Source organism: Penicillium cinerascens, assembly GCF_028974065.1.
Source record: "Penicillium cinerascens strain IBT 15544 chromosome Unknown scaffold_4_segment0_segment0, whole genome shotgun sequence".
Lineage (NCBI taxonomy): Eukaryota > Fungi > Ascomycota > Eurotiomycetes > Eurotiales > Aspergillaceae > Penicillium > Penicillium cinerascens.
In genome coordinates, this window is record NW_026695297.1 from 1,423,907 (window position 1) to 1,449,608 (window position 25,702).

General features: G+C 51.2%; 11 protein-coding genes across 11 annotated transcripts; 7 read left to right on the forward strand and 4 right to left on the reverse strand.

Moving 5' to 3' along the window:
* Nucleotides 1-391: 391 nt before the first annotated feature.
* On the reverse strand, nt 392-1,713 carry rho1 (Rho family GTPase RHO1). The gene is made up of 6 exons (XM_058455573.1): nt 1,580-1,713; nt 1,325-1,392; nt 1,206-1,233; nt 907-1,104; nt 713-847; nt 392-656 (listed from the first exon to the last, which is right to left on the reverse strand). Exons 2-6 carry the CDS (start codon nt 1,390-1,392, stop codon nt 498-500), a joined length of 588 nt encoding a protein of 195 aa, XP_058305561.1. The 5' UTR covers nt 1,580-1,713; the 3' UTR covers nt 392-497.
* Nucleotides 1,714-4,441: 2,728 nt separating this feature from the next.
* On the reverse strand, nt 4,442-4,795 carry N7498_008512 (uncharacterized protein; the record flags this gene model as incomplete). Its single annotated transcript, XM_058455574.1, has 2 exons — nt 4,442-4,648; nt 4,718-4,795. The coding sequence occupies 2 exons, from the start codon at nt 4,793-4,795 to the stop codon at nt 4,442-4,444; spliced, it is 285 nt and encodes a 94-aa protein (XP_058305562.1).
* A 1,374-nt stretch (nt 4,796-6,169) lies between these two features.
* N7498_008513 (mitochondrial 54S ribosomal protein uL24m) lies at nt 6,170-7,339 on the forward strand (the record flags this gene model as incomplete). The annotated part of the gene is made up of 2 exons (XM_058455575.1): nt 6,170-6,586; nt 6,662-7,339. 2 exons carry the CDS (start codon nt 6,170-6,172, stop codon nt 7,337-7,339), a joined length of 1,095 nt encoding a protein of 364 aa, XP_058305563.1.
* A 316-nt stretch (nt 7,340-7,655) lies between these two features.
* Nucleotides 7,656-9,240, forward strand: rtt106 (putative negative regulator of DNA transposition (Rtt106); the record flags this gene model as incomplete). The annotated part of the gene is made up of 4 exons (XM_058455576.1): nt 7,656-7,757; nt 7,855-8,179; nt 8,243-8,599; nt 8,666-9,240. The coding sequence occupies 4 exons, from the start codon at nt 7,656-7,658 to the stop codon at nt 9,238-9,240; spliced, it is 1,359 nt and encodes a 452-aa protein (XP_058305564.1).
* A 1,456-nt stretch (nt 9,241-10,696) lies between these two features.
* On the forward strand, nt 10,697-12,243 carry N7498_008515 (casein kinase I; the record flags this gene model as incomplete). The annotated part of the gene is made up of 5 exons (XM_058455577.1): nt 10,697-10,825; nt 10,877-10,946; nt 11,003-11,151; nt 11,201-11,606; nt 11,666-12,243. The coding sequence occupies 5 exons, from the start codon at nt 10,697-10,699 to the stop codon at nt 12,241-12,243; spliced, it is 1,332 nt and encodes a 443-aa protein (XP_058305565.1).
* A 2,322-nt stretch (nt 12,244-14,565) lies between these two features.
* On the forward strand, nt 14,566-15,448 carry N7498_008516 (uncharacterized protein; the record flags this gene model as incomplete). The annotated part of the gene is made up of 5 exons (XM_058455578.1): nt 14,566-14,763; nt 14,810-14,914; nt 14,971-15,010; nt 15,051-15,314; nt 15,366-15,448. The coding sequence occupies 5 exons, from the start codon at nt 14,566-14,568 to the stop codon at nt 15,446-15,448; spliced, it is 690 nt and encodes a 229-aa protein (XP_058305566.1).
* A 422-nt stretch (nt 15,449-15,870) lies between these two features.
* On the reverse strand, nt 15,871-16,570 carry N7498_008517 (uncharacterized protein; the record flags this gene model as incomplete). Its single annotated transcript, XM_058455579.1, has 3 exons — nt 15,871-16,118; nt 16,188-16,443; nt 16,514-16,570. 3 exons carry the CDS (start codon nt 16,568-16,570, stop codon nt 15,871-15,873), a joined length of 561 nt encoding a protein of 186 aa, XP_058305567.1.
* Nucleotides 16,571-16,907: 337 nt separating this feature from the next.
* Nucleotides 16,908-17,482, forward strand: N7498_008518 (putative arsenate reductase (Arc2); the record flags this gene model as incomplete). The annotated part of the gene is made up of 3 exons (XM_058455580.1): nt 16,908-17,075; nt 17,128-17,242; nt 17,301-17,482. 3 exons carry the CDS (start codon nt 16,908-16,910, stop codon nt 17,480-17,482), a joined length of 465 nt encoding a protein of 154 aa, XP_058305568.1.
* A 1,398-nt stretch (nt 17,483-18,880) lies between these two features.
* Nucleotides 18,881-19,263, forward strand: N7498_008519 (uncharacterized protein; the record flags this gene model as incomplete). The annotated part of the gene is made up of 3 exons (XM_058455581.1): nt 18,881-18,945; nt 18,998-19,134; nt 19,178-19,263. The coding sequence occupies 3 exons, from the start codon at nt 18,881-18,883 to the stop codon at nt 19,261-19,263; spliced, it is 288 nt and encodes a 95-aa protein (XP_058305569.1).
* A 2,055-nt stretch (nt 19,264-21,318) lies between these two features.
* Nucleotides 21,319-22,377, forward strand: N7498_008520 (regulator of G-protein signaling domain-containing protein; the record flags this gene model as incomplete). Its single annotated transcript, XM_058455582.1, has 1 exon — nt 21,319-22,377. The coding sequence occupies one exon, from the start codon at nt 21,319-21,321 to the stop codon at nt 22,375-22,377; it is 1,059 nt and encodes a 352-aa protein (XP_058305570.1).
* Nucleotides 22,378-23,127: 750 nt separating this feature from the next.
* N7498_008521 (RUS1 family protein) lies at nt 23,128-25,305 on the reverse strand (the record flags this gene model as incomplete). The annotated part of the gene is made up of 7 exons (XM_058455583.1): nt 23,128-23,910; nt 23,962-24,006; nt 24,056-24,396; nt 24,446-24,509; nt 24,630-24,642; nt 24,708-24,817; nt 25,165-25,305. The coding sequence occupies 7 exons, from the start codon at nt 25,303-25,305 to the stop codon at nt 23,128-23,130; spliced, it is 1,497 nt and encodes a 498-aa protein (XP_058305571.1).
* Nucleotides 25,306-25,702: the final 397 nt, after the last annotated feature.

Here is a 25,702-nt window from a genome sequence, read left to right on the forward strand (position 1 = left end):
TCGCTGGGAAAGATGTCCGAAAAGGACGGGAATCATCTATCATCACGGGTAACTTCCAAGCACGAATTCACAACCGCTGCTACTTCCAGTCTCCTCTCTTCCAGGGCCTTTTTTTGGTTGATTTTTGTTCTTTGGAAAAAAGATTTATACTGCCACGAATGGGCAACTTTGTCATTGAGATCCACGGTGTCGGATGGAAGGGGGAAGAGAGACGGAGAGAAAAGAGAAAAGCCCACAGGGTTATGAAGACAACGCCTCCCTAGACAAATTCTGCAAAATAAAGGGCAAAAAAAGGAAAAAGAGAAACACAAGTGTCGGCCAACTGCAGGGGTGTAGAGGGATATTTCACGGCTCGGGCGCCCGGGTTTGACATTATCCACGATCTCGGTGTTACAGGCCCAGCAGCCCCCGAGATATTAGAAAAGATCAAATTTGCCCGAGTCTCATCAGTTCCGATCTTCGCTCGAGCCGATCCGCGCTAAAAGCCGAGGTGTAGTTTACAGGATCAAGCACTTCTTGCCGCTTTTAGGCTTCTTCTGAGCCTTCAGCAAGGCCGCGCGGGTGGCGGCCTCGAAGACCTCGCGGACACCCTCGTTGGTGCGGGCAGAGCACTCGAGGTACTTGTAGGCACCGATCTTCTTGCGGACTTCCTCACCCTGCAAAACACATTAGCCACTGTTCCGGGGGTAGAGGGGGAAGAGCGAAAACGCACCTGCTCAGGGGTGACCGGCTTCTGAGAGGTCTTGGTGAGCTCCTCAATAGTCTTGGGGTCGTGGCGCAGATCCTTCTTGCAGCCAACAAGGATGATAGGAAGGCCCTGGCAGAAGTGGAGAACCTCGGAAATCCACTGCGAAACCACGTCAGCATTCAAGATGCGCAAGCACATGCAAAGCGAAAAACACCCACCTTCTCCTGGACGTTGTCGAGCGAATCGGGCGAGTCCACGGCGAAACAGATCAAAATGACGTGCGAGTCGGGGTATGACAAAGGACGGAGGCGATCGTAATCTTCTTGGCCAGCCGTATCCCAAAGAGCAAGCTCGACGTGCTTGTTATCAACCTCGACATCGGCGACGTAGTTCTCAAAGACGGTGGGGACGTAGACCTGCAATCAAGGCTGTCAGAACGGGTTGTTTCGGGGCCTATGCGGTCGGGCCGTTGCCAGAGATAAGGCACGAGATCGGGGAGAACGGGGTTGGAGCTCACCTCGGGGAAGGTGCCCTTTGAGAAGACACTGCGGAGAGATTTCCGTTAGATCGCTGGAGCCGAACGAAGGGATTCAAAGGGGATGCGGAGTGGGATGATTCTGATGTCAGAGTACGTACATGAGCAGACAGGTCTTACCGCAGGCACCATCGCCCACGATGACGAGCTTGCGTCGAATCTCGGCCATCTTTGCAGTGAGTTAGCGGAAGAAGAAACACGACGTATGTCTGGAGAAAGCGAAGTGATGGACAAAGCGGTGGGGGTGGGTTGAAGAGGGGGTGGTCAGGGAGTAAGGTAGGAGTGTTGGGAAAGGGACAGGCTCAGGCTGCTCCGGGGGGGTCTCAGGGTGAAAGGGGAAAATGGGTAACACGCACTGTGAATTAAGAAGAGCCGCAAGTAGGTTAGAAAGGAACAGAAGACCAAAACCAGCTAATGCCGAGTAGCAGAAGCCAGGGAAAGAGAGATGGAGTGAGGATGGAAAGAATATTTGATGACTTGGAGGTGGAGGAGGAGAGGCCAGACTACACTGGGCGGTGGACGCCGTATCGGTGTATTTGTTGTACTCTGCCGTATTGCTGCCTCGTTCTGTCGGGGTATTTGTTGTGGTACGTGGTATCGTTTTTCCATTTTGGTTTTCCCTTCCCCTGATGGTGAGAATACTGGTGCCTCGTGACATGCACCGAATTGGTTTGTATTCCGAAGTGCCTATATAACTTAAATCCTGAACTCCTCGTCTTTTTTTCCTCAGTGCTTGAATTGATTCCCACCTGCTCGACACCGTGCTCGTTCCGTGGCCCTCGGCCTGGAAAGGATCTGCTGCGGCCGCGGTAATACGGTTACCCTGCCAGCCCTAGCAGGTTATGTGTGGCTGAGCGTGTCCGTATCCGCGTCACAAGCGGTCCACTCTTGTGTCTCTTGAGACTCAGCCACCGTGGCTGACCGGAAACGAAAGAGTTATGCAATGATTAATGATTGGGGTTTCTGATATCATAGGGGAAAGGGGCTGATCCTAGCTCGTTCATCTAAGGTACCCGGGTGAAAATGGATCACATATCCGGGCCGGGGGGCGGGATACCTGCCTTTTCCGACGGCGTGAAGGAATAGAATTTACAGAGAATGAGTGGATCGACAATGAACTACCTACGCTCAATGGATTGGCATTCTGACACTATATTCTATATTCTATGTAGCTCTAGGACTAGAGATAGAAAGCTTGAAGCACATGTCCGTGTCTCGTGCGAGGTTGGGGATCATCAACGGGAAAATACATCCCCAACTGCTCGTGCGTGGAAACCCCCATGGCTACCACATAACAGTCCCCGAACTCTCAGATTCGTGCAACGAAAGGAAAACCGCCTAGTGGTGCATCTTGCTCCGGTGGTTGTCTTGTGCAAACCGTCAAATGCTTGACTCAACTGTCCACTGACGATCGTTAGGATAGTTTCCTGCTCTGGAGCTCTTCGCTTACTACTCCGTACTTACATTCAACCACAAAAACGCGGCTGTAAAAAGCCCGGACTATCAACCGCGCCCCCCTTGATTTGATGGGAAACTTCCAGAGGCCGGCTCCAGCACGGGTCCCAAAGCTGTCCCTCCCCGAGGCCAATCACTGTTCCCTCTCGCTTTCCTTTCAGATCCACGCAAAAATGCATATGCCTAAAGTTATTGGCTTCGTTTAATGGTGGAGTGCTATACGGCTTAAAGGAGAGCATGCTAGCCGTGTCTCCACGGCTGACTAAAAATAGAGTCTGGGCACAGAGCCCGAATTTTGAAGCTATCTCTTTCTCGGAGTCCAAAATAGGAGTCTGGTTCAGGGGTGATCGGGACTTCTTGACAGGGCGCCAAGGACAAGTGCTTTAGCAATATGGAGTTCACGTATCCGGTTATTGCTCTGGAAATAATCACCGGTTGCCAAAGTACCAATATCCACTTTTCCGGCTGTCGCGAGCTCTCCACTAGCGAAAGCCACACAGGCGGGTCGACCAGCACTGCTAGCGCATCCTTTCTCCAGGTCCCATCGCTCCCGGCGCAGCAGTCGTGTGGACCATGCGGAATTTAGATCGTTGTGCGACGATGCTCTGATCTTTGCCTGTAAAGGCCCCCCCCGTCTGGAGTCTGTATTGCTCCGCGCTATGAGTTGAACGTGCGTGTCATCGGGATCGATCGTCCGGCACTCGGCCTATGCTCCACACATCCGACCCGTAAGCTTCTGATCGGCCGATACGTGCGCTGGTTCGGCTTTTGGATATTGAGCTGTGCTGTCGCGTGTCTCTGCAGGCCTCGTGATCTTGCGTTTGCACGCAAGTTGCCCGAGAACAAGCTGTACGGTTTCGGCATCCTGTCGGGTCTGGGTCCTTGGCAGTTGGGGCACGCGAGGCTCCTTGTTTGATGTCCGACACTCTATCCTGAACGCCATCCATGTTAGTCATGCGCGGAACCCTGATATAGCGAGAGCAGTTCTTGTTCTCGAAGTCATTCAGGGTATCATTCCCAGGTTTTCTTTCAAACAAGCTTCGATATTTCGCGATATCAAGAGCCCATTTCGGAACCAAAACAACTCTTCATGACTTTGGTCTTGTAGGGACGGTCGCCGTCACTATGATCTTCAAGGTCATATTTGGAAGATCGAGAATACAGTATGGGTATGCCTCAATGGAGAATCAAGTTCGTTTCATATTGCTGTTAGGGAAACGTGTGGCCTTCTTTCTGGAAACATTCCTGGGTGCGCGAAGTCCATCGTTCGCTTCGATAGTAGACATTGTTTCAGATAATGTGAGGGAGCACATGAGAGATTATTAAACAAGTCCTTTGTCTAAGAGTACTATAAAAGCGTTCTTGAAGTCTCATGTTTAAAAGATAGTAAAGCCAATGACTTGAAACCGCGTATAAACTAGTCGCTATATTAGACCATAAATTTTCAGAGTTATCCGACCGATAAATTCAAATGGGATGCACTCGCGGTTTCCAACTGGTATACACTCACTAGCGCCATTTTCCCCCTATAGTAAAAGGAAAAAACCCTAACTGGCACGCAGTGCATTCCACTATCCCCTAGGGGTAGCGCCCACTAGCCAGCTATATACGGCCCGAGGTCGTGAAAAGCTTGAGGAATAAACAAACAGACAAACAGACAAACAGACAAACGGTCCCAACCCTTTAAACCCCAGGCCTGAGTCTTAGCAGTTCCGTAGACTCAAAACTTGAGAATCTGCACTCGTACCTAGGTCTAAACACCACTAGGAATCAGAACCATTTTTACATCCCTTGGACATGATTGACTGAGCCTTGATAAGATCAGCACTGTCGCACTTGTTCTCGGTAGCGCACTGGGTGACAGGGCCAAGGAGTTTAGCCTGAGTGTCTGAAGTGCAAGCGCAAGCAGCAACCTGCGTGCTGTCGCCAGTGCAACCAGCAGCTAGGATGGCCTTTTCGATACAGGACTTCTGCATAATGAAAATTGTAAGCAAACCTACCTCCTTTTAATTATTTCTGAACAAAGTGGTCCGACTTACAACGCATGGACTAACACCGTCGAGATTCTGAGCAACAGTAAGACTAGCGACGGCAAGGGTAAACCAAGTAAGCTTCATTTTGAAAAACGTGTTGTGGTCGTGTACTGGGGCAAAGAGTGTGGATTGTCACGAGGGATGTTTGAACGGCAGAAACTCGGGTTGCTCAGTAATGAACAAGCAGAGGGGGATTGGAGCAGAAATAAATAAACAATCTTCATGTTTGGGAGGGCTCTACTATCGGTAAGGGGGTCGTGGGCCGAACTTGTCCGAACTCTGGATTTGGAAAGTGGAGTAAGAGTTTACTAGTATAGGATATTCCCTATTAGCTCACGACCTACGATCCCTACATGTATACGGAGTAGTTAGCACTCGGACCGGCAATGGTTAGATGTTTGATTCTTCTGCATTACGTGATAAAAATAGGCAAAATCAGGCAAAAAGCAAGCAGGGGAGAGTCGGATTAGCAATTCCCTACAGTTATACGTTGTTGCTACAATTTGCCTAATTAAAGATCAAGCGAAATCAATATAATATAGATTTAAATGATTGATTGACTAAGGAAACAAGGAGACTGCTGTTGAGAGTAGTCCCCTTGCCCTTACTAGTGGGCTTGGCGGTTCGTACGGGATTGCCAGTCCGTACGACCCATACTCGGCGGTCACCACGCTCGAGTCCATAGTAAGCAGAACTACATACAAAAACATAAGCAAAGTGATCTTCAATGTGACCACTTGTTAGCGATAAGTTATCACTCCATAGGCTGACACATACTTTCTCTGCAAACAGAGGCAGACATCTGGTTTCTCTACCGACCTGACAGCAATTTGACTCCCTCCACACTCACTTCACAATCTGAATGGCGATGACTTCAAGTCGGTTCGATATAATCAATCACATCTTTTTCTTGCATTAAAATCACATTCTGCGGGGGAAGTTTGGCCCTGATTTCAGTGTAAGTATAATCATATATGAAGTGGGAATAAACCAATACGAACCCGAAGCCCTTAATAGCTTCAAATTTCTGCGTTACTTCACCACCATTTTCGTTGACCCATTTAGCATGTTCCTCGATTTCCTCTTGCGAGACGATTTCTTTAAAGGCAACCTAGATTGTTTAAATTAGTAAAATATCCACGAGTTGTGACTGAGAGGAAGGTCAAACCGTCCCGTTTCATACTCTATCCATGTAAAGTTCGGCAACCTCGTAAATTGATACCGATGAGTGCTATAATCACAGTTCTAGCTTTTTACAAAGAACGGGGAGAATACTAACCAGAAACTATCCGTTTCTGCCATCTCCATCACTTTGAAAAAATAACAAAATAATGATTAGATAAGCATGCACTCAGGGCAGCGCATCACGTGCCCGAGATGCGGCCGTAATTTTCCGTCCGCGTATCGCGAAGTTGACCAGCAGCAACGTTCAGCCATTGCTGGGCCACGACACACAAAATGCAGAAGGTCATCCAACGGACGGCTGCGGCCAGGAAGCAGGCCCAAAAGAAGATATTCCGGGCCAAGAAACACGAGGCATTGGTTGACCGCAAGGACACAACTCGACAGAGGAGGGAATTCAACAAGGCCCTAATCGGCAACGCCAAAGCAGCACGGCAGGCTCGCTGGGAGGACTGGTCCAAGGGCCCTCTGGCTCCGAAGCGAGATGCCGGACTCGAGGCTACCACCTACGGCACAATGGAAGGCCAGACGATGCACCCCCCCAAGATTCCCGATCATCTTCGCCGCAAGCAAATCCTCTTCACTCCTGGAGACAGAGTTTGTATTATTCGGGGTCGGGATGCGGGCAAGATCAATGAGATCTCTCAGGTCAACGAAGACAGCGAGACTGTCCTGATCAAGGATCTCAACATGGTGCGTCTTGAGACATATGTTCAATCCGGTTGCTCTGATCCCAAGCAAAGCCACTAACCATGCCCTCTTCCACAGGCCGATATTACCGTTCCCGAATGGGCCAAATCCTCGATGGGCATCAAGTCCGATATCCTGACTCAGAGCATGCCGGTACCTATTGATAACATCCGACACGTCATCGCGCTGGAGGAGCCAGAGACAGGAGAGGTCAAGGACCACATTATTGAGCATGCATACGCTGGAAAGCCCTACTTCGAGCGGCCGGCGTGGAGCAGGCTTCCGCGATTTAGTCGATACGTTTCGGGACTTGACCTGGAGATTCCGTGGCCCACCGAGGAGGAGCCTGATCTCAAGGATGGCGAGTTTGATACGTCGCGTTACGAGGTCGACGAAACATCCTGGACTCCATCCTTGGAGAACTCCCCCTTCCCATCCAGCGTTCTCGATGAACTCCGCAACAAGTACTCGAGATTCCGAACACGCCACGACCCCGAATACGTGAGGCAGAAGGTCATCGAGGAGTACCGACGGGAATGGCTTGACAGCCAGTCTTTGTTGACTCCACGTGGGCAACTCCTGAAACTGCGGGCTGCGCTGTCTGCCGAGAGAAAGGCGGCGAGACTGGATGCCAATGGCAATGTGATCATGGACAAGGAGACGAATTCTTTCATCGACCAGTTCATGAGCATGAATGTGAGCGAGAACCTGACCAAGTCCAATCAAAAGTCGCAAAGGACCAAGAAGACGGTTTGAATCGAGCGATTGTGATTTCGCATGAGGGTTATTTTCAGAGAGCGATGTGTATAAACCCAACTGTATTCTAGTACCAAATTTTTCTGCATTAAATGTATGGAGATAATTCCCTGCAAAATGCTTTTAGCAATTTTAGCCCAATTCATTTTCACCGAATCAAGCCTATCAAATACAGCATTGAAAAAAGTAGGTTTGTGATGCGCGGGCCGCTAGGGGAGAGAGATGGTGCCGCGTCGACGCCATTCTTGCTCCCATTTTCCAATCTCTTCTGCCCTCCAGCACTGCTACACTCATCTCTGAGCAGTTGCACCCAAGAATGGCTTTTGCTGCTATAAATTCGGCGGGAATGCCCATTGCCGTCATCGAGGAGGCATTCGTGACAGAGCCCTCACTAAAAAAAGAGTCTACGATGCGATCGGTGCGTAGCCTACGGCGCCATCTACATCTTTCCACACCACGACCATTCGGACCACCCACTGACCACCCGCTCGCTCCGATTAGGACACACACCCCAGCATGCACCTTTGTTTGAGGACCTTGCTCGTTACACCTCTTCCCTGCAGGCCAGGACCGCGAGCACCACACTACCGATCGTACCGCCGCCTACCGACGGCCCTGCCGCGAAGAAGCGCAAAATACAAAATGGGAGCTCTGGGGAGACAGCGCAGGCGTCTGTCAACCTAAAGGATGCGCCGACGCAATTCTACGTCCAGGACATTTCTTTCTCAATGCCCCAGCGCAAGAAGCTCACGCTCGAGGTCACTGCTGGGCACAGGTACCTTCGCGCAAGGAACCAGGCTACAAAGGAGGTGGAATTCGGAGTCTCAATGGATCAAATTCGTAAGTCATCTTGACATTAGATGATATTGGGATTTGAAACTAATCTGTGCTGCGTACAATTAGGCCATGCACTGTGCCTCCCTGTCCCAGAAAAGACGCAAAAGCAGTTCAACTTCTGTATCATTCCCGAGTTCGCAGATGGAATCACACCGCCACCCGAGGGCGCCACGGCCCCAGATGCCATGGTTTTCACCGTGCTTGATGGCCCGGCTAAGGCTGCATTCTCCGGGTCTGGACAACAGATTGGCAACAACCTAGGCGAGACTGCGGAGGGATTGATTCGGAAGATTCTGAACGAGAATATGCTCAATAGCAGTGTCGTGCGGCCCGACGAAAGAGAGTTTGTGAGCGCAATGCCTGAGGCGCATCGCAAGGGCGACAAGGCATATCACGTCAAAGCATTCCGGGGCAGCAAAGAAGGTATGCCACGGCGTTGGAGCCAAATGGAATTGACAGGCCTAGTTCAATCACTAACAGCATGATCAGGTTATCTATTCTTACTTTCGACTGGAATTCTGTTTGCGTTCAAGAAACCGCTTCTTTTCTTTTCCTTCGATACGGTCGAATCCGTTTCTTATACATCCGTCCTCCAGCGGACATTCAACCTCAACATTCTTGCTCGTCCAAGAAACGGCTCTGAAGAGGACAACGAGGAATTTGAATTCTCCATGATTGATCAAGACAACTTTGGCGGCATTGACGAGTATATCAAACGTCATGGCCTGCAGGATTCCAGTTTGGCGGAAGCTCGCCGTGCCAAGGTGTACAATGTTAACGCGCCTAAAAATACCGACGAGTCCGCTGCCGCTGAAACTACAGTTGTCGAAGAGGAAAGCGAGCTACAGAAAGCTCAGCGAGAGCTCGAAGACCAGGAGGACGAGGACGAAGAAGACTACAACCCGGGCAGTGAAGGTGAAAGCGAGGGCAGTGGGTCAAGCAGCGATGATGACTCCGAAGACGAGTTCCACGAGAACGCAGAAAACGTTAGCGATGGAGACGACGAGGATCTCATTAAGGAGGAGCTCGGCAGCGAGGCTGAAGATGCTGGTGATGATGAATAGAGAGGGCTCAATGCCTGTTGATCCGTATGAAAGTCTGTGTCATGATACTGTCATAAAGCTGTTTAAAAATCTAATGTCCCCGATTTTGGACCCTGTCGAAGTGTCTCTGGAGTGAATTGTACTCCTACACCGTATTATCTTCCAAAACTTAGAGCTAGCGATCGCCGGGTGGGTCGAAGACGTGTCAAATGCGCGGGTCACTGTATCTGCCTCCAGCAGGGCTGCAGCTGCAATCGGGGTCTGTCAAGGCCGGATGCTTTGAATATATTGGGGGTGATATGACACTGCATTCAATAGTAAGCTACCGAGGTAGAGATGCTATGTATCAAAGGGAGGGCAGAAAAGGGCCATGCCAAGACGGTAATCTTACGAGATTAAGCGCATTCCAGACCGAGTCCAACGGCATCCCCTGAGCGGTAAGGAAAAACTCGGCACGCAGGAACAGCGACACCCGCCCTTCCCCCCGGGCCCGAAATTCTCATTTTCAAATTGTCTAAACTCTGTAGGCTTTATAGTATTTGTCAATGTTTCTAGTGCCCGTACGGTCTGATCAGATCTACTATTCTACCCTACTATTCCACCCTAGGGTACACAGTGCCAAAGGGCCTGAGCATCCACTATTATAGATGTCGGTGGAGGCTAAACTCTAGATACAGGTTTCTCAGGCAGCAGAGAAACGTAGGAAGTGGATCGATTTACCTGGGTCAGAACCTAAGTGCAAAGTAGCGTCACAGTCTTCCAAATACTGTCCTCAGGCGAAAAAGGCGCCCCCGGTTTCCCAACGATCGCGCGGGTATCATTACCGTCTGTGACCGCCCGTCCCCTGTGCCTCCCCCGTCAACCGCGGGTACCAAATACACTCCCAATACTCTCCGCTCCCTTTCTCTCTCAACTTCTCTCCCTCTCTTCTTCTTCCACCTCCCCCTGCCTCCCCTTCTCTCCCATTGCTCTCAAGTGCGGCTCACTCGCCGCAGAGTACCTCTGGTGCTCTTTTTCTTTTATTCTCCTGCGTTTTGCTTTCGCCCCGTGTTTCGGCAAAGCCTACCCCCGATTGGCAGCTTTGCCTGGCTCACGCCTGAAATCCCCCCAGTCTGCGACTCCGAAATCAAGTTGGCCCAATTCCTTCACGGCTCGCCCAATTCCGCCCTTATCGCTTCTGCAGCTCTCCACGCCGTGAAGACTGCTCGTCGCTTCGTCACATTGCCGGCTATAACTCGATCGTCCGACCCTGCTCGCCCCCGATCCATCGGCCGAGACGTGCATCCATTGAAGAACCGGAATCGCTTTGGTTAACCATCAAGTGTCCCTGCGGTGTATGTCCAATCAGTCGAGTACCCTCGTGTGATCTCGTTGGATCTCGTGCTGACTACGGTCCTGACCAGTCAAAATCACGTGCCTGTCACTGGAAGCCATTGCCCTGTGATCAAAAGTTCCGTTCCTGCCACCACCGTCCCCCATGGCGTCCTCTTCGTCGAACGTAGTGGGTGTCCACTATCGTGTCGGCAAGAAGATCGGTGAAGGTTCTTTCGGTGTCATCTTCGAGGGCACCAACCTTCTGAACAACCAGCAGGTGGCCATCAAATTCGTACGTCATGTTGTGAAAAGGGATAATGAAAATCCAAGCTGACCAAAACAGGAACCCCGGAAGAGCGATGCTCCTCAACTGCGTGATGAATACCGGACCTACAAGATCTTGGTCGGATGCCGTATGTCTCCCTATTTCGGAGCCTTTGCCACATCTCATGCTAACTTTTCCCCACAGCCGGTATCCCCAATGTCTACTACTTCGGACAGGAGGGTCTGCACAACATCCTCGTCATCGACCTTCTCGGTCCCAGTCTTGAGGACCTTTTCGATCACTGCAACCGCCGGTTCTCGACCAAGACTGTGGTGATGGTGGCCAAGCAGATGGTATGTCTTGTCCGATAACTCGCAGATGCCCCTATCTAATGTCCTCCAGCTTTCGCGCGTGCAAACAATCCATGAGAAGAACCTTATCTACCGCGACATCAAGCCCGACAACTTCCTCATCGGTCGCCCGTCCACCAAGGCTGCCAACGTCATCCATGTCGTCGACTTCGGTATGGCCAAGCAATACCGCGATCCCAAGACCAAGCAGCACATTCCCTACCGTGAGCGCAAGTCTCTGTCGGGTACCGCTCGTTATATGAGTATCAACACACATCTGGGTCGTGAACAATCACGTCGAGATGACTTGGAAGCTTTGGGTCACGTCTTCATGTACTTCTTGAGGGGTGGTCTTCCCTGGCAAGGATTGAAGGCTGCTACCAACAAGCAGAAGTATGAGAAGATTGGTGAGAAGAAGCAGACAACCGCCATCAAGGATCTTTGCGAGGGATATCCTGGTATGTTTCCCCCCATCACCCTCGACGTGATAGAATACAAGATATCTAACCTCTCCCAGAAGAGTTCAACAAGTATCTGAGCTACGTTCGCAACCTCGGCTTTGAGGACACCCCCGACTACGACTATCTCCGTGACCTTTTGACACAAGCTCTCAAGAACGCTGGCGAAGTGGAGGATGGAGAATACGACTGGATGAAGCTCAACAATGGGCGCGGATGGGACTACAAGTCATATGGATCGACACGCGACTTGCCTCACCAGACCTCGACGGGACGTGATCTGCACGGGAGCCAGCTTCGCAGCAGCCAGCGGCCCGGTGTGACAGCCGACCGTTTAAACGCCGCGCAGCCCCCGCCCCCTTCTCCCGCCAAAGCCGGAGCAGGGAAGACGCGCGAGCGCCCAAACGGTTCCGGCGCGATCCCGCCGAAACGCCAGAGCGGGGGTCTGGAAGCAACGACTCCAGCCGCGTCCACCCAGGCACAGTTCCAGAACTCTAACGCCCACCTTCCCGGCCGTATGGGGAGCCCCGGAAACCCCGGCATGAGCAGCCAGCAGGCTGGCGGTGTCCAAGGGAATAATGATCCGCAGCCCACTTTCGCTCAGAAGGTGATGAAGGCTCTGTGCTGCGGTAGGTGATCCGGCCGTGTTGGTCTTTTAGTGCCGCACAGCCAGCTTATTCCGAGATCCAGGTTGAACCCGAACTATTTGAAGCCGCGGCGTGTCACTGGATTGAACACGACCTGATGATTCCCCTTTGCTCTTTCTGCCCGCAACTGCCAGAAGACGGTCGAAGAATGAATCATAATACGTCGGCATGGGATTACCTTTGGCCACTCTTCCTCTATCATCCCTTCGATCCTCCTTTTCTTCTTCCCATTCGACGCTTCAGCCTACACTTTCATTGTGGGTAGAAACGGCCTTCCTCTCATTGATGTTATGTCTCATCACTCTTTCATGGTGCAACGGCTCGGCAACGGCGAACTTGAGAGATTTTTATCTTGTGCTTTCCCATTTTGCTTCCTTATACTCGACGTGCATCGTCTAATACCAAAACTTTGTCCTTTGCAAACGAGTGGATTGGGGGGGGGGGGGTCTGCGGCCCTTCCATCGATCATTTGCAGTCTCTGTTCGGAATTTGTTTGAAATGTCGAGTTCTGCGAGGCAAACTTCTGGTCTCGAATCGGGGCAGCATTTGCTTCAACATGCCATGTATTGTATCGCAGAAGGATGGGCCAAAGACCACTGATCAGGATCAACTTTCGACACCGTCCACAAGAGCAGCTCTTGACCTTTCATCCTACCCTATCAACAGGGTGGGCATTTTAATGTCCCTGTTTCTGTTTGAAATTCTTCTGTCGGGCACTTCTTCATCGCCGTGCCATACCCGTTGGCGCCATCTCCTCGCACCCGGGTCCAAAGAGTCATTTCAACTGCATGTCCATGCGAGTCGTCAACATGATGAACGCATGTTGCATATATTTGCCTGTTCGATTCCCTTTCTTCGTCATGTGCGAGAGTTGTCTTTGGTTGTTTCACCCCCCATTTGGATCTACTGCCCTTGTCTATAATCGTCCCCCTGTCTTTGTTCTTGCTCCGTTTCAGAAGCGAGTTTATTTGTGTTACCGGTAGTTGTGGCATAAGATAGCATTGTTCTTTTTTTGTCTTCTTGATTCTTTTTGGTTTCTTGATGATTGCTTGCGCCCGTACAGCGTATATACTTGTTTTCGGAGTAGGTGACTGATAATATGTTTGCGTTTACCAATTGAAGAGAGAGTACCTTGTAGATGGGTAGGACGTCGTCCCTGCCGATAGACGTTCGTGGTTGAGAGGAGAGAGCAGCAGCTACCTCGACGTCTCATGCAATCCGTAAATATATTCACCACTCTATCCTGTCCGTACTATATCATCAATATTTTCTTCAATGCGCAGGCATCATGACACCACAAACTCTGCACGTTTCCCAAGAGCTCATTGACAAATAAGAATCCCGACATCCTAACCCTGACCACGTTTCCCAAAAAACAGTCTACATACAACACCCCTGGCTCTGACGTGTATGCTCATACGGAGTACAGAGTAAACAGCGTGGCTACCTAAACCTTGTCCAACGCCCAAAAATACGGCTCCTATCATAACTCCCTCTGCACGTAGGTACTTGCCAGATCCGGCTTGGTCACCAAGTATAGCGCAACCTGCTATACCCAATAATTGCGTCCGGTCCACCCCTTAACGGTAGCCATGGACTATCACCCCTGTAAATAGTGCCCATGTACGAATAGGGGAGACAAAAACTACTACTCTGTGGATAGCAGTAGGACAATCCTTGCCACTGCAAAGTCTGTCTTCCTTTCTTAATTCGATTCGTCCGCACTGATACATACACGAAGCGGCCTGCCTAAGGTTTGATCTACATCCAAACGGGGCTTGCATGCCCAATTTGGTGTCACGTCACACTTCCACTCGGACGGGCCCTGTTCGCTCATCCTGCAGCTGGTTTCCGCGCTAGCCATTCACACCGTGCATCCCCCGCATCTGCGTTGCTTGGCGTGGCGCTGATTCGACGCTCCTGCAGACACCCGGTAGGCAGATGGATTTTTGGCCGTGTGGCCTGGTGGTGGCTGTGTGTTTTGTTTTTATTACCGATTCGTTTCTGCATGCTGGGATTTGTGCGTGGCGGGTGTGCGAGGCCGTGGAAGGGGGAGTTAGGGTTGGGATCGTCGGTGTGTTGTCATGGGCTGGTTTTGGGTAGGTGGGCACGCACGGTCTTGGTGGTGACATGCCAGATATGTGAATGAAGTCGTTCTGTAGAGATCGTATGATTTTAGGATCTGTGGCCCCAGTGACATTCCAGTTATCCTGAAGAAGAATATGGAGTGTCACTGGGTGATCCTATTCATGTATTTAAAGACCTCTAATAGCTACCAATTCACCCTTTGGAAATGTTCTCATCATCTCACAATGGACTCGAGCACAGTCTACAGCATCGTCCGAACTCACTACGGCGATCTAGCCACCCGGCCTTCAAAACTCGAAGTATCACATGAAAAAATCGCGAAAGTATTCGGATACGAACCCTCTGAGCTACACTCCATCCCGCAAGATGCAAATCTCGGCGTAGGATGCGGGAACCCGCCGGCCTTGACCAAGTTGCGTAAGGTAAGTACGCCGAATCGGGAGATCATGCAAGACCTGACCCTGCTAGGGCGAAACAGTCGTGGACCTTGGCAGTGGTGGGGCTTTGGATGTCATCCTAGCAGCCCGTAAGGTCGGGATACAGGGGAGGGCTATTGGTGTGGATATGACAAGGGTATGTCACCCGTCTCAGGGTACATGCAAGGAGATGGCTTTTTGACAAGATCGCAGAGTATGGTTGATCTGGCTCAGAGGAATGCTGAAGAAGCCGGTGCGTCCAATGCTTCCTTCGTTGATGGGATCCGTTACAGCTATCCCGTTACCGGATTCTACTGCAAACTGCGTAATCAGTAACTCCGTGGTGAATCTTGTCCCCACGGCTGAGAAGTCTTGTGTGTTTCATGAGATGTTCCGCTTGTTGGTGTCTGGTGGACGGGTGGCTATTAGTGATCTTCTTGCCAAGAAGGATCTTCCGCGTGGGCTGGCCAGTGACATGGCTTTGTATCTTGGATGTATTGCGGGCGCGAGCAGGGTTTACGAATATGAGGAGTACTTGCGTGATGCGGGGTTCAAAGGTTGATGTTTCGTTCTCTCAACGTGGCGATTTGATGATGCTGACGTTTCAGATATCCTGATCGTGGATACTGACAAGGATCTTAAGGTCTACAAAGACCTTGCTGAGTCTCAATCGGGGGATTCAGTGGGTTGATGCCGTGCATCCAAGGATGAATCAGGCAAGCGTGCAAGGAAGCATGGCCGAGAGATTGACTTTAACGAATGGGCCGGCGTGTCTAAAGTACCTACCTTAATAAGTACTTGATCGGCACTGACACAACAAAGGCGCATTTCAAATATATGCCCTCAAACCATAGATGGGCTGGTACTGGTTACAAAAGCCCTTTATATCTAACGAGTAGAACTTACAGGAAAGAAACACCAAGCACAGACCTTCAGTAAATCACACCCAAACTCAAGTAATGTACCTAAGAAATCCGCGTCAAGGCAGCCAAAAGTACTCGATTATCAACCCTGCAACCATCCGTGGGGCTCCTCCCAGGCTGGAACCCATGCTGCATCCACATCGATATGACGTGCAGATCGATGCCCCGTTGGTAGCACCGAGTCACCCATTTATACGCCAAAGAGCAGAGGGTCGCGCTCGAGCCCGTCGTATCCAGAGTCCCAGAATCTCGATGTTGCATGACATCGTTTGTTTGGACGGGTTGATGACCCCGGTAGCTGTCGATCAGTGACGAGTGATTGACTGCCGGGGCCAATAGGTCGACGTCGTTGGCGCTGAATGTATACACGGTCTCCTGACTGCAACAAGATGGCGACGTCGTGCCGTGTAGCTCGGACGTTCCTGAGGGGTTGAGGGTCTGTTGGCAGTTAGTATGCAAATAAGTTCAAGTTTACGTCTAGCAAACTTGCCATTGGTAGCCACAAACCCGGAGTATCAAACACATTCGGCGTGAGTTCACTTTCGACTCTGTCATGTCTCCGGTTGATACTAAGAGCATCAAGCCTCTGTTTCTGGGCATCATTATCTGCTCGGAGCTTCTGCAATGCTAGTTGACTTTGCTCTTCTCTGGCTGCGCTTGACTCTTCATACTCTCGAACTCGCCTTTCTAGATGGTGTACGTATTCCTGTCGTCGCGCTCTCGAGCGTCGCTGGTTATTGCATAGACGAGCGAGATCTTCACTCTATACAGTACTTAGTGAGAAACTCTAGAGAATAGTACCATTTACTTCCCCGGCCCATGACGTATCTCACCTTTGTTTTGCCTTGGGCCGTGGCATGTTGTCGGGTACCACCCGGACCCAAATCCATTTGATTAAAAACCTCTCTCCAAAGTCTACACGGCCCGTGATATCGCAATTCCGGACCCAAGTAGTCTCTGGGAGTCTCGAGTGTTTACTAATGGAAAGCCATCCCCGACTCCCCGACCAATCAAACGATGGCGGCATGTCGCTGCGGTGTAATGTGACTTTTCTAAACTTTTTAGCGGATGAAGACCGACGGTACAGCGAATCATGCCACGAGCCATGAACCAGCATCTGTTCAATAACAAACCCATGCCGTTCGAACCTAAAGACTTCTTTGTCCAAGATTTCCCCTCAGATGATTACCTACCGCTAACAACCCCTGAACGGTTCGCCAATTCGTGATGGCTGCCCCGGACATCCCCCGCAATACGCAATGGCATGAAGCTTACCCCGCTCCCATGTCCAAGGTTGACGCACTGCCCCGCCAGGAGCTGTTGCGCTGGTTGAGGGAGGGGAAGCAGGCTGGCAGGGATTTTGTTTTGGTGGATGTACGGCGTAATGACTTCGAGGTACTTGCATTACTGGGCGGCGATTGGGGTGTTGGCTGATGTTTTTTTACAGGGCGGCACTATTCGTGGTTCGTTGAATCTGCCGTGTCAGAGTCTGTATCCTACGCGCCCAGCGCTGTACACTCTTTTGAAGAGTGGTGGCGTTGAGAATGTTATTTGGTATTGTGGTGAGATGGTTCTTCTGCTTTCATTCCATAGAGATTTCTAACGTGACTTTTCTGGAAGGTTCTTGTGGAGGTCGGGGTCCGAGGGCTGCCGCGTGGTTCGCGGACTACTTGGTGGAAAAGCGGGACTCAACTATGAAGAGTATGATACTTGAAGGGGGCATTAAAGGATGGGCTGCCGCTGGGCCAGAGTATACTGAATTGATGGATGAATATGATGCCAGCGTGTGGGCCAAGTCATAGATGTTGATCTGCAGCGCCATTGGAAATAACCATTAAAACAATGATGTTTACTTTCATCTCACAAATATTTGTAACTCTTAATATCTCGTTTCACGGACCCTCTGAGCATCCAATGCCATGCCTGACGCGACTACCAATAAGGTATACAATCCAGTCTCACGAACAACTTCGACGGTAACCGTCGAAGGTACCTCCCCGGCCGGTGTCATCTCCGAATCTCCGATCCCGAGCCACCTCCGACAAGTACACCCTTGTAGGGCAGACATGCATGTGAACAAAGCAGACCAAATAAAATCCAAGTGGATACTGCAGAATCTTCAATCTGAGACAACCCGGCGCTTCTATCAGGGGCCACCTCAAAGCGTGGACTCTGCAAAGCGCTGCTTTGCAGCGCTTACCAAAAAAAAAAAACCGGAGTCCGCCGTTGCATCAGGGAAAAAGACTCAATCCTGAAATAGACCCAGATCTGAGCCCACAATGCAAGTGCTAGCAAGGGTAAAAAAAACACACGGCCGACGGATAGGCCGCAGATCTTCCAGGATCCGGCCGTACCATACTTCAAACCCCGTATGATCTCCATACGAAACTCGAAGGATAGTCGGCCCATCGCACCATGATGATGTGCTCAAACTCAATTTGGTATCTGTATTTATCCTAGTGTACTACTACGGTACTAGCATATGTAGGTCATCTGCGATCCACCGAAGAAAACGAAAAAAAAAAAAAAAAATCCACTCAACTGGATCATTTCTCCCAAGGTTGTTTCATGTAGCGCCGGCTCCTGGGCTGTAAGAGCAAGCTTTCGCAAGCTTTCATCCTCTGCCGTGTGCTCCATGATCCTCTCCCGTGTGCTCCACGATCCTCTGCCGTGTAGGATGAAACGTGCGCGCTAGGCTAGAGCGTGTTTTCTTTCTTAGCGTCTCACCATCACAAATCAGGATTTTGGCTGCTCGGGGTGGGGCTGTGAGGTCATCTGGCGGCTTCAGCCGTGTGAGTTTGATCGACTGCCTTCGTTTGGGGGGTTGGTCTCTCTTGGCAGAGACGTGTGGAGATCTGGGAAATTGGTGATCGAGACTGTGTTGATCCGCTACCTTTTTGACTTTTTTTTTTCCTTTTGCATAACCTGTAAGACCCATTTTCGATGCACGTCATTTGGGACGATCGGGCTGGAGCTGTCTGTCCGGAGCTGTACCGGGGGACCTTGGTTACCGACGAGGATGGCATGCACCGCTGGAAAATGGGGCCGGATATTGCGTACTCGTGTAACGAGAAACCCCTAGAGATGCATGGCATCCCAGTCTGATAGGGAACGGGCTTTGCTTATTCAACGCCACAAAGCCCGTTCATGTTACCCCGTATTGCGTACTGCGTATATTCCGTGCTCTCAGGACACGAGACATGAGACAGATCACAGCATGGCCCCCCGCCGTGGCCTGCTACTCGATGCTAGCGCCTGCTCTAAGGTACCCCATACCAGTCGGATTCACGCTAGCAGCCGAGCTGACACCGTTCTAGATGCGCCGTGGGAGGCCCAAGGACGCTTGAGAAGGGAAAGCGCCGTCCCGTGCGCGCGATGTGGGGAATCGCGCTCATCGGGGAAATTGTGGATCGAAACCCTGGGGGATTCTTTGACATGAAAGAGTACGAGGGAGGTGGGCTCCGAGTTCTGCGCTTGTACAGCACTAACCCGTGCAGCTGCATGGCCGTGGGGGTTGGACTGGCCCGTTGGCCGCGATGGCCATGCGGAGATGATGGGGAATGGGCTCGGCGGCCGAGTGTAGAGGGAGTTGCAGGCTCTGTGCGAGATAGGCACACCCATGCTTGTGCTCTGTGAGCTAGTAACCTAATCCTACATAATATACACAATCGTGCATTGTGCTTGGCCGTTGGGACGAACCACGGCCGACTGCTGATCCAATGGCTGTAGGCACGGTTCGTGCCTGGTGCAGGGGGGTGCGACCGACGTGGCCAGATACAGTTCTGCGCTTTTCTGTGAACCTTATCAGCGACAAAGCCTGCAGACCCTGAACTATAGACTCATCCTAAACAGACATCTGTATAGAGATCTACTATTGATGCAATCATTGTATCAGTTATCTCTCTCTTATCAGTCCACGCCCTCCGAGAGCGGAGGATCGCCCTTATCAGGCCTGAGTCAGACCGAGTGGAGCCAATGAGTCTTGGAGCCTCCCATGGCTCCATCGAATGAAATCTTGGCCCTCGGTTTCAATCGGCCCTATTTTCTGGTCTTTTTTTTTTTGCCGCCCTCTACGGAGTAGTTGAGAGTGATTGATCGAATCACCGAGTCCCTACGTGTGTCGCATGATAAGAAAATTTAATTTTCAGAACACAGACTCGGGACATATAGGAAGCAGAGGCGACGATACCCCTGTGAAATCAATGTAACGGAAGCTTGTCATGCAACCGGGTGGCAAACGCAAAATTCGGACCCCTGCACAGATCGAGTCGGCAGAGTTTTTCCTGGCCAGGCACCATAACGCCATCTCGGGGAGAGGAGGGGGGGGGGGGGGGGGAACTGTCATACTGTCCTAAAGAAAATTTCTGATGGATGGGGGCCCGGTGTGGCGATCGTGGGTAAAGGAGAAACTAAGGTGCTTCGGTGGGGGTTCTAGAATTCTAGAAGGTCTGGGCTGTTGCCGGGTGCGTACACCTAATTAATATAAACGGTGTAGCATTCTCGATTCAGCCGCACTGGGGAGGATGTTCGGATGATATGCCAGGGGTAGCCCGGGCTGAACCGGGGGCAATTGGGGCGATGACACCTTAGCCTAAAAGAAGGAGGGTAAACCGGAGACACTAATCGCGTCTGGCCATATCTTGCCACCTTGGGACATTCCGGAATTTGATGAGGCGCCGATCGTGACCGCACTGGAAATCAAGACATTAAGAGGGTTTAAGACAGAGCAAATCATCAAGCTTGGACACATTCCTAGGGACGATCGGCAGGGCGATAGAGCAACTAGTGACGATCTAACTGCGTTGAGGCAGCGGTGCAAGTGGATGACGTGACGGAGAAAAGTAAAATACGCAAGGGGATGAGCGTGTCACCGAAAAACATGCGGGTCTCACCCGGTCGTGTCACTGGTGCAGCCGTGACTGAACCGTGGGTCTGTTCTGGGTCTCCAGAAGGATTGTCATTCCGAGACCGGATAATGGCGTGGTTAGCGTCTCTCGTGCGATGACCGTGGGCCTATCCGGTCTGCACATTGGCTGCAATCAAGTCGCTAGCGTGTGGGTGTTTAGTGTGGTGTGCTCACAGGGACTCCATCCGCCGATTGGGTTCCCCGTACATGTTGCTCGGACAGGAACAGAAAGTGTGCTCACCACGAGGAATCGCCACGCGCCTGAGCACACGCACATTTCTAGAAGTTACCCCCCTGCAGCCCCTTGCGTAAAGCAGATACCTAATTCCCAGTACATGCGTACATGCACTTTGGTAATGCCCGTACCGACCCACTTGCCACAGCATTCCACGATCACCACATCTGATCCGACTCCACTTGGGCGCCAGTACTGGGTATTACACGTATTGTGGATCGACGAATGATTCCAGAACCAGTCCCGTCGAAAAGAGTGGAGTTGCCCTCTTTTCCTTTATTTGCCTGGGGTCTCGCTTTTGGGTACTCTTCCGCTTTACTTGGCTCTGACTCTAATCTACACCTACACCTGCACCTCCCCGTCCCATGCCATCGATTCTCCCTCCTTTGCAATAGCATTATTCCCCGATCCCGAAGCTGGATTCTCATTCAGCACACAGGGGAGGATCGGTGAGGAAACGACAGTCGTCACACGGTCCCCGCCGCACGCTGTACGCGATGCTCAAAAAGAAGTCCCTGGCTTCTTCCTTTTTCTGGAACTTTACCCCCAGTACCACTCCCGAACTGTCTCCGACTTCTTCGGATAGTGACTCCGACGAGGATATGGAATCTTCTGGCTCCCGACCGGTCAGCCTGGCCGTCTCGGCGGGAGCCTTCTGTCCTATGCGTCCTACCCTCAACGAGGTGTTGGCCAACTCCGCCCCGCCACCCTATACCCTCAGCGCGTTCATGGCCTACCTCTCCCAGAACCACTGTCTAGAAACCTTAGAGTTCACCCTCGAAGCGAAGCGTTATAGGGAAACCTACGAGGCCGTGGCCGATCGTCTCGGGCTCTCCGTCATCCCGGCCGATGTCCCGGAAAGCCGGCACTTGCGTATGCTCTGGCAGCGCTTGTTAATGGCGTACATCATTCCCGGGGCTCCCCGAGAAATCAATCTCTCCAGCGAAGTCCGTGATGAAGTCCTGTCACACCGTGACGCCACCGCGCCTCCCGCCCCGGAGATCCTCGACTCCGCCGTGAAACGCATCCACGATTTGATGGAAGAGTCCATCTTCCTGCCCTTCCTCAACAGCCACACCACCTCTCCGGCCATGCTTCCCCGATCTGGTTCTCCCTTCGACGCGGATCTAAGCCTGTCAACCACGATTCTGGACGAAAATCCCATGAAGAGAGTGCGGTCTCGTGCCAAGCGTATCTCTCCCAACTCCTCCACCAAGGATCTTCCCGCAACCGCCGGCCGCTCAAGTTCGTCCCTCAGCGCCGTCCACGCCCTGGGGCAACGCACATCCGGGATCGTCCTCACCACAAGTGGCGACTCGACCTCCGGGGCCCTGACGGACGACTCAAGTCCGCAGTCCAGCCCGACCGTCGAGGAACCAATGACGCCGCCGACCACCCCGCCCGGTAGCGAGCCCCATATCCCATGCCACAGCCCCAAGCTGCGTACCGAAAACCCTTGGAAAAAGATGGGCATGAAGCTGGGCTTCAAGAAGCGGCACGGCAACGGCAACGGCAACGGCTCTCGCGATCCCAAGATCCTCGGCCTGGACGAATAAAACAAAACCACCTCCCCTCAAAACCTACGACTCTACATTCTCCTATGATATCTCCACGAACTCCCCTCAACGATGACCTGTTCCGCAACGCATCCACACGATCCGATTCCTTGCTTAGCGTTTATTGGCGGTGTATGAGAGCATGATGCATCAGCATACGACTTCGGCGTTTTGTTGTCTTTTTTTTTTCCTTGTCAGTGTCTCCAAGCGAGCATTTTGATGCCCCGTCATTTTTCTCTTACATTTTTCCTTTCTTGTGACACATTTTTCTACACATCTTCCATTCCATCATCATACATAGACTGGATGGAGCCTGTTTTCTTTATCACCATCTTCATTTTTTTTTTTTTTGTCATCACCCATTCTCCTGTGGATCTATTCGATAGCTTGCTACGATAGGATGACGCCGCTTCTGGAATCAATAGACTTGATACCCCTATTCCACTTTTCAACCTTTTTTACCTTTCAAGTATTGTAAAATTCCCCAGCCTTGAAGATTACATGTACCACATGGTCTATTTCCCTTCTCGGTTTAAACGTGCGAGCGACATACGTAATGCGGAAACTCTGCAGAAAATTAAACTCGCTCTTGAAAATCCCGACCCACATGATATCAAGACTCCCCCCCGGCCCAACCTTAATCGTCTGGGGAATGTAAATTCCTCACTTCCTCCCAAGGAACCATGTCGATCTGGAAGGTTTTTTTTTCTGGTTAAGTACTACCCAAGATCCATTGTCTAAGAATATATTCTACGTGAATGTAACCCTGCGTCCGGATCGCGTTTCCAGCGCCGCGATTGTCGTGTTCCAGCCCGCTTCTTCGAGGGCGTCTGTGTAGCTCGAGAACTGAGAGTTTAGGAGTGAGAGTGTATTCGTCACGACTGAGAGGACTTCTGGAGTGGGTTCTGTGCCGGATTTGGATGTTGTGGTGGATAGCACTCGTGCGGCGAGGAGTCCGTGCGTCCAGGCTTTGAGCTGCGAGTGTACGGTGCAGTTGCTTTTCAGTAGAATTGAGGCGTGCCATTCTGTTCCGTTGGGATGGAGGTAGAGGATGTATGATTCGTTGGCGAAGAGAGTTGTTAGATCGGGCATTGGGATGTTGGTTTGTAGGGAGCCTCGTGAGGTATGTTGGCTTGCTTGTGCTTGTTTGAAGAATGAGGCGAGTGAGACGCCTATCGAGGCGCTGCCTAGGTTTCGTGTTTGGGATGGTGTGTTCCATTGGAGGGCGCCATCGCGGTGGAAGATGCGTTCTTCTCGGGATACTTGTGCCGGTGTGAGGATCTTCCAGGATGAGGTGTCTGGCTTGGCCTTGCTTTTTGGTACTTCCCCGGAGCGTAGGCGCTCTATATCTATGGCGGGATCGGACTCGAGCAAGGTTGAGAAGATGATGTTTGCCCGTTGTCTGTTCAGACTTGTCATCTGGACGGCTCGTACTGCTGCATAATTGAGGCTGAGATGCGCCGCTAAGAGGATCAGCAGTGCGGCCCATGTCGTCTTGAATCCGGTGACGCGAGATACGACCACTGAGCCTACCTGTATTATCGGTTAGATCGAGATCACGACCAGGCTGCTGGGAGATCTTACAAGCATGCCAAAAAGAGAGATGATCGTCTCTTGTGAAGAGTCTTTCTGTCAATGGCATTAGATATAGCTCCGCAAAGACAGAGAGAGCACTTACGGCATTGAGCTCAGCCAAATTCCCCCACTTTGCAAAATGAGCACTCAAACTCGCCTTGGAACTCCCGCCTGCAACACCACACAAGGCACGCAGGATGCCTGCCGTGCTGAGAATCCCTACGCGCATCACCCCGGCTGGAACCATTGGCGAGAGAGTGTCCATGATCATGGCGATGTCGTTGAATACATCGGCTGCTAGCCGGTAAGTTTTGCATTCTGGCTCGAGAGCTGTGCCGACTCGGTGGGCGAAGAGAATGGTTGCTACACGACCTGATGAGTCTTGGAGGACGTGTAGAAGTAGCGCCGAGGATGGAGAGGCGTTGGCGTCGCCGACACCGACTCCTGTAGTAGCTATTAACCTAGGGTTCTCAATGTGATATGGATGGCGAACCTTGTAGCACCGCTCGGGAGGAGAGGAGGCCTGCTATTGAGCTGCAGAATGCTTGGAGGGAGTCCTTTTCGTTGTAAGTTTTATGTTAGTCCAGGGACTGATTCATACTGATTCCAGCGTTGTGAGGACTTTATAGCCTTGGACAAAGCTTCCAAAGTAAAGCGTGAGAGATCTACCAACTCACAAATATTTGATATCTGATTTATTCATTAGCAAATCACCACAAGTATCGAGTATGAATACTGTGTATCAAATTACATACCTGATATAGTCCTCGCTCACACTCTGGGGGTATCCCGAGGGGAGAAAGACGTCACTGAGAGAGCGGATGAGAGGCTTGGGAGACCAGGTCCACAAAGTAGAGGATGGATCCTGCTCGATATTGTCAGATCATGACTGGCTGCATGTAGGTAATGTCTTTGATTCCAAAGATATGGGTCGATAGGCTGATCGTTCAAAACAGAATGAGATACATGATAGTGGCCGCCTATACCAGTGCATCGATAGGGCTACGAAGGGTGACAACAAGAATGACAGGTAGCTCTTAGGCCATGTGTCAATTTGGGATTCATCCAGCCTAGCCTTGACATAGCAGCGTTGCAATCAAAAGGAACCATCATGCTTCTCCAACCACTTGAGACGCGTTTGCTGAGAATTCACACCCGGTATCAATGTCGGAAGGGAAAGCCGACACGGAACCATTGGAAATGTCCGCTTACCATTACATCCACCCTTCCCGTCAGCGCATCCCGCTTGCGCGCGGACGGCGTGTTCTGTTTAGAGTAAACATAAGTTGCCGTGAGATTGTCGGCCTCATCCGTTTCGCGAAAGGTCAACGGGTTCCTTGCGTGGGCCACCATGATGTCGTGATTGGAGGAAAGGGGGTTAATCTGTAGTTGGAGAATTGAAGTTGGAGAGGCACCGGGCACGTGCGGGGAACGCGTCCTCTCAGAAGCCAAACTACATCTACGCAGTGGATTGAAGTGGAAATATTCAGTCTTTTGCGTTATCCAAATCAAGTGCTCCCAGAGCAGAATATGTCACAGTGAAACCAAAATGAATGCTCAAGCCCCGAGTCACCCAAAACCCTTGGAAACCATGATCTATCGAATGAAATCGCACTCTCTATTCCGACATCAAAAGAAGCGGCATCCTGCGCTTGTTGAAAGTAAAGAAAACACCGGGAAATCAACCACCAGCGCCAGGTTCGCGAAGAAAAACAATGATATAAAGGTTGAAACGAGTGTGACAAGACCC

Bases quoted from the DNA above. Each gene is read 5' to 3' on its own strand.
- rho1 (XM_058455573.1), bottom strand. From the start codon at position 1,392: ATGGCCGAGATTCGACGCAAGCTCGTCATCGTGGGCGATGGTGCCTGC. The intron at 1,234-1,324 runs GTACGTACTCTG...ATCTCTCCGCAG, and splicing joins GGTAAGACCTGTCTGCTCAT to TGTCTTCTCAAAGGGCACCT. The intron at 1,105-1,205 runs GTGAGCTCCAAC...CCTTGATTGCAG, and splicing joins CAAAGGGCACCTTCCCCGAG to GTCTACGTCCCCACCGTCTT.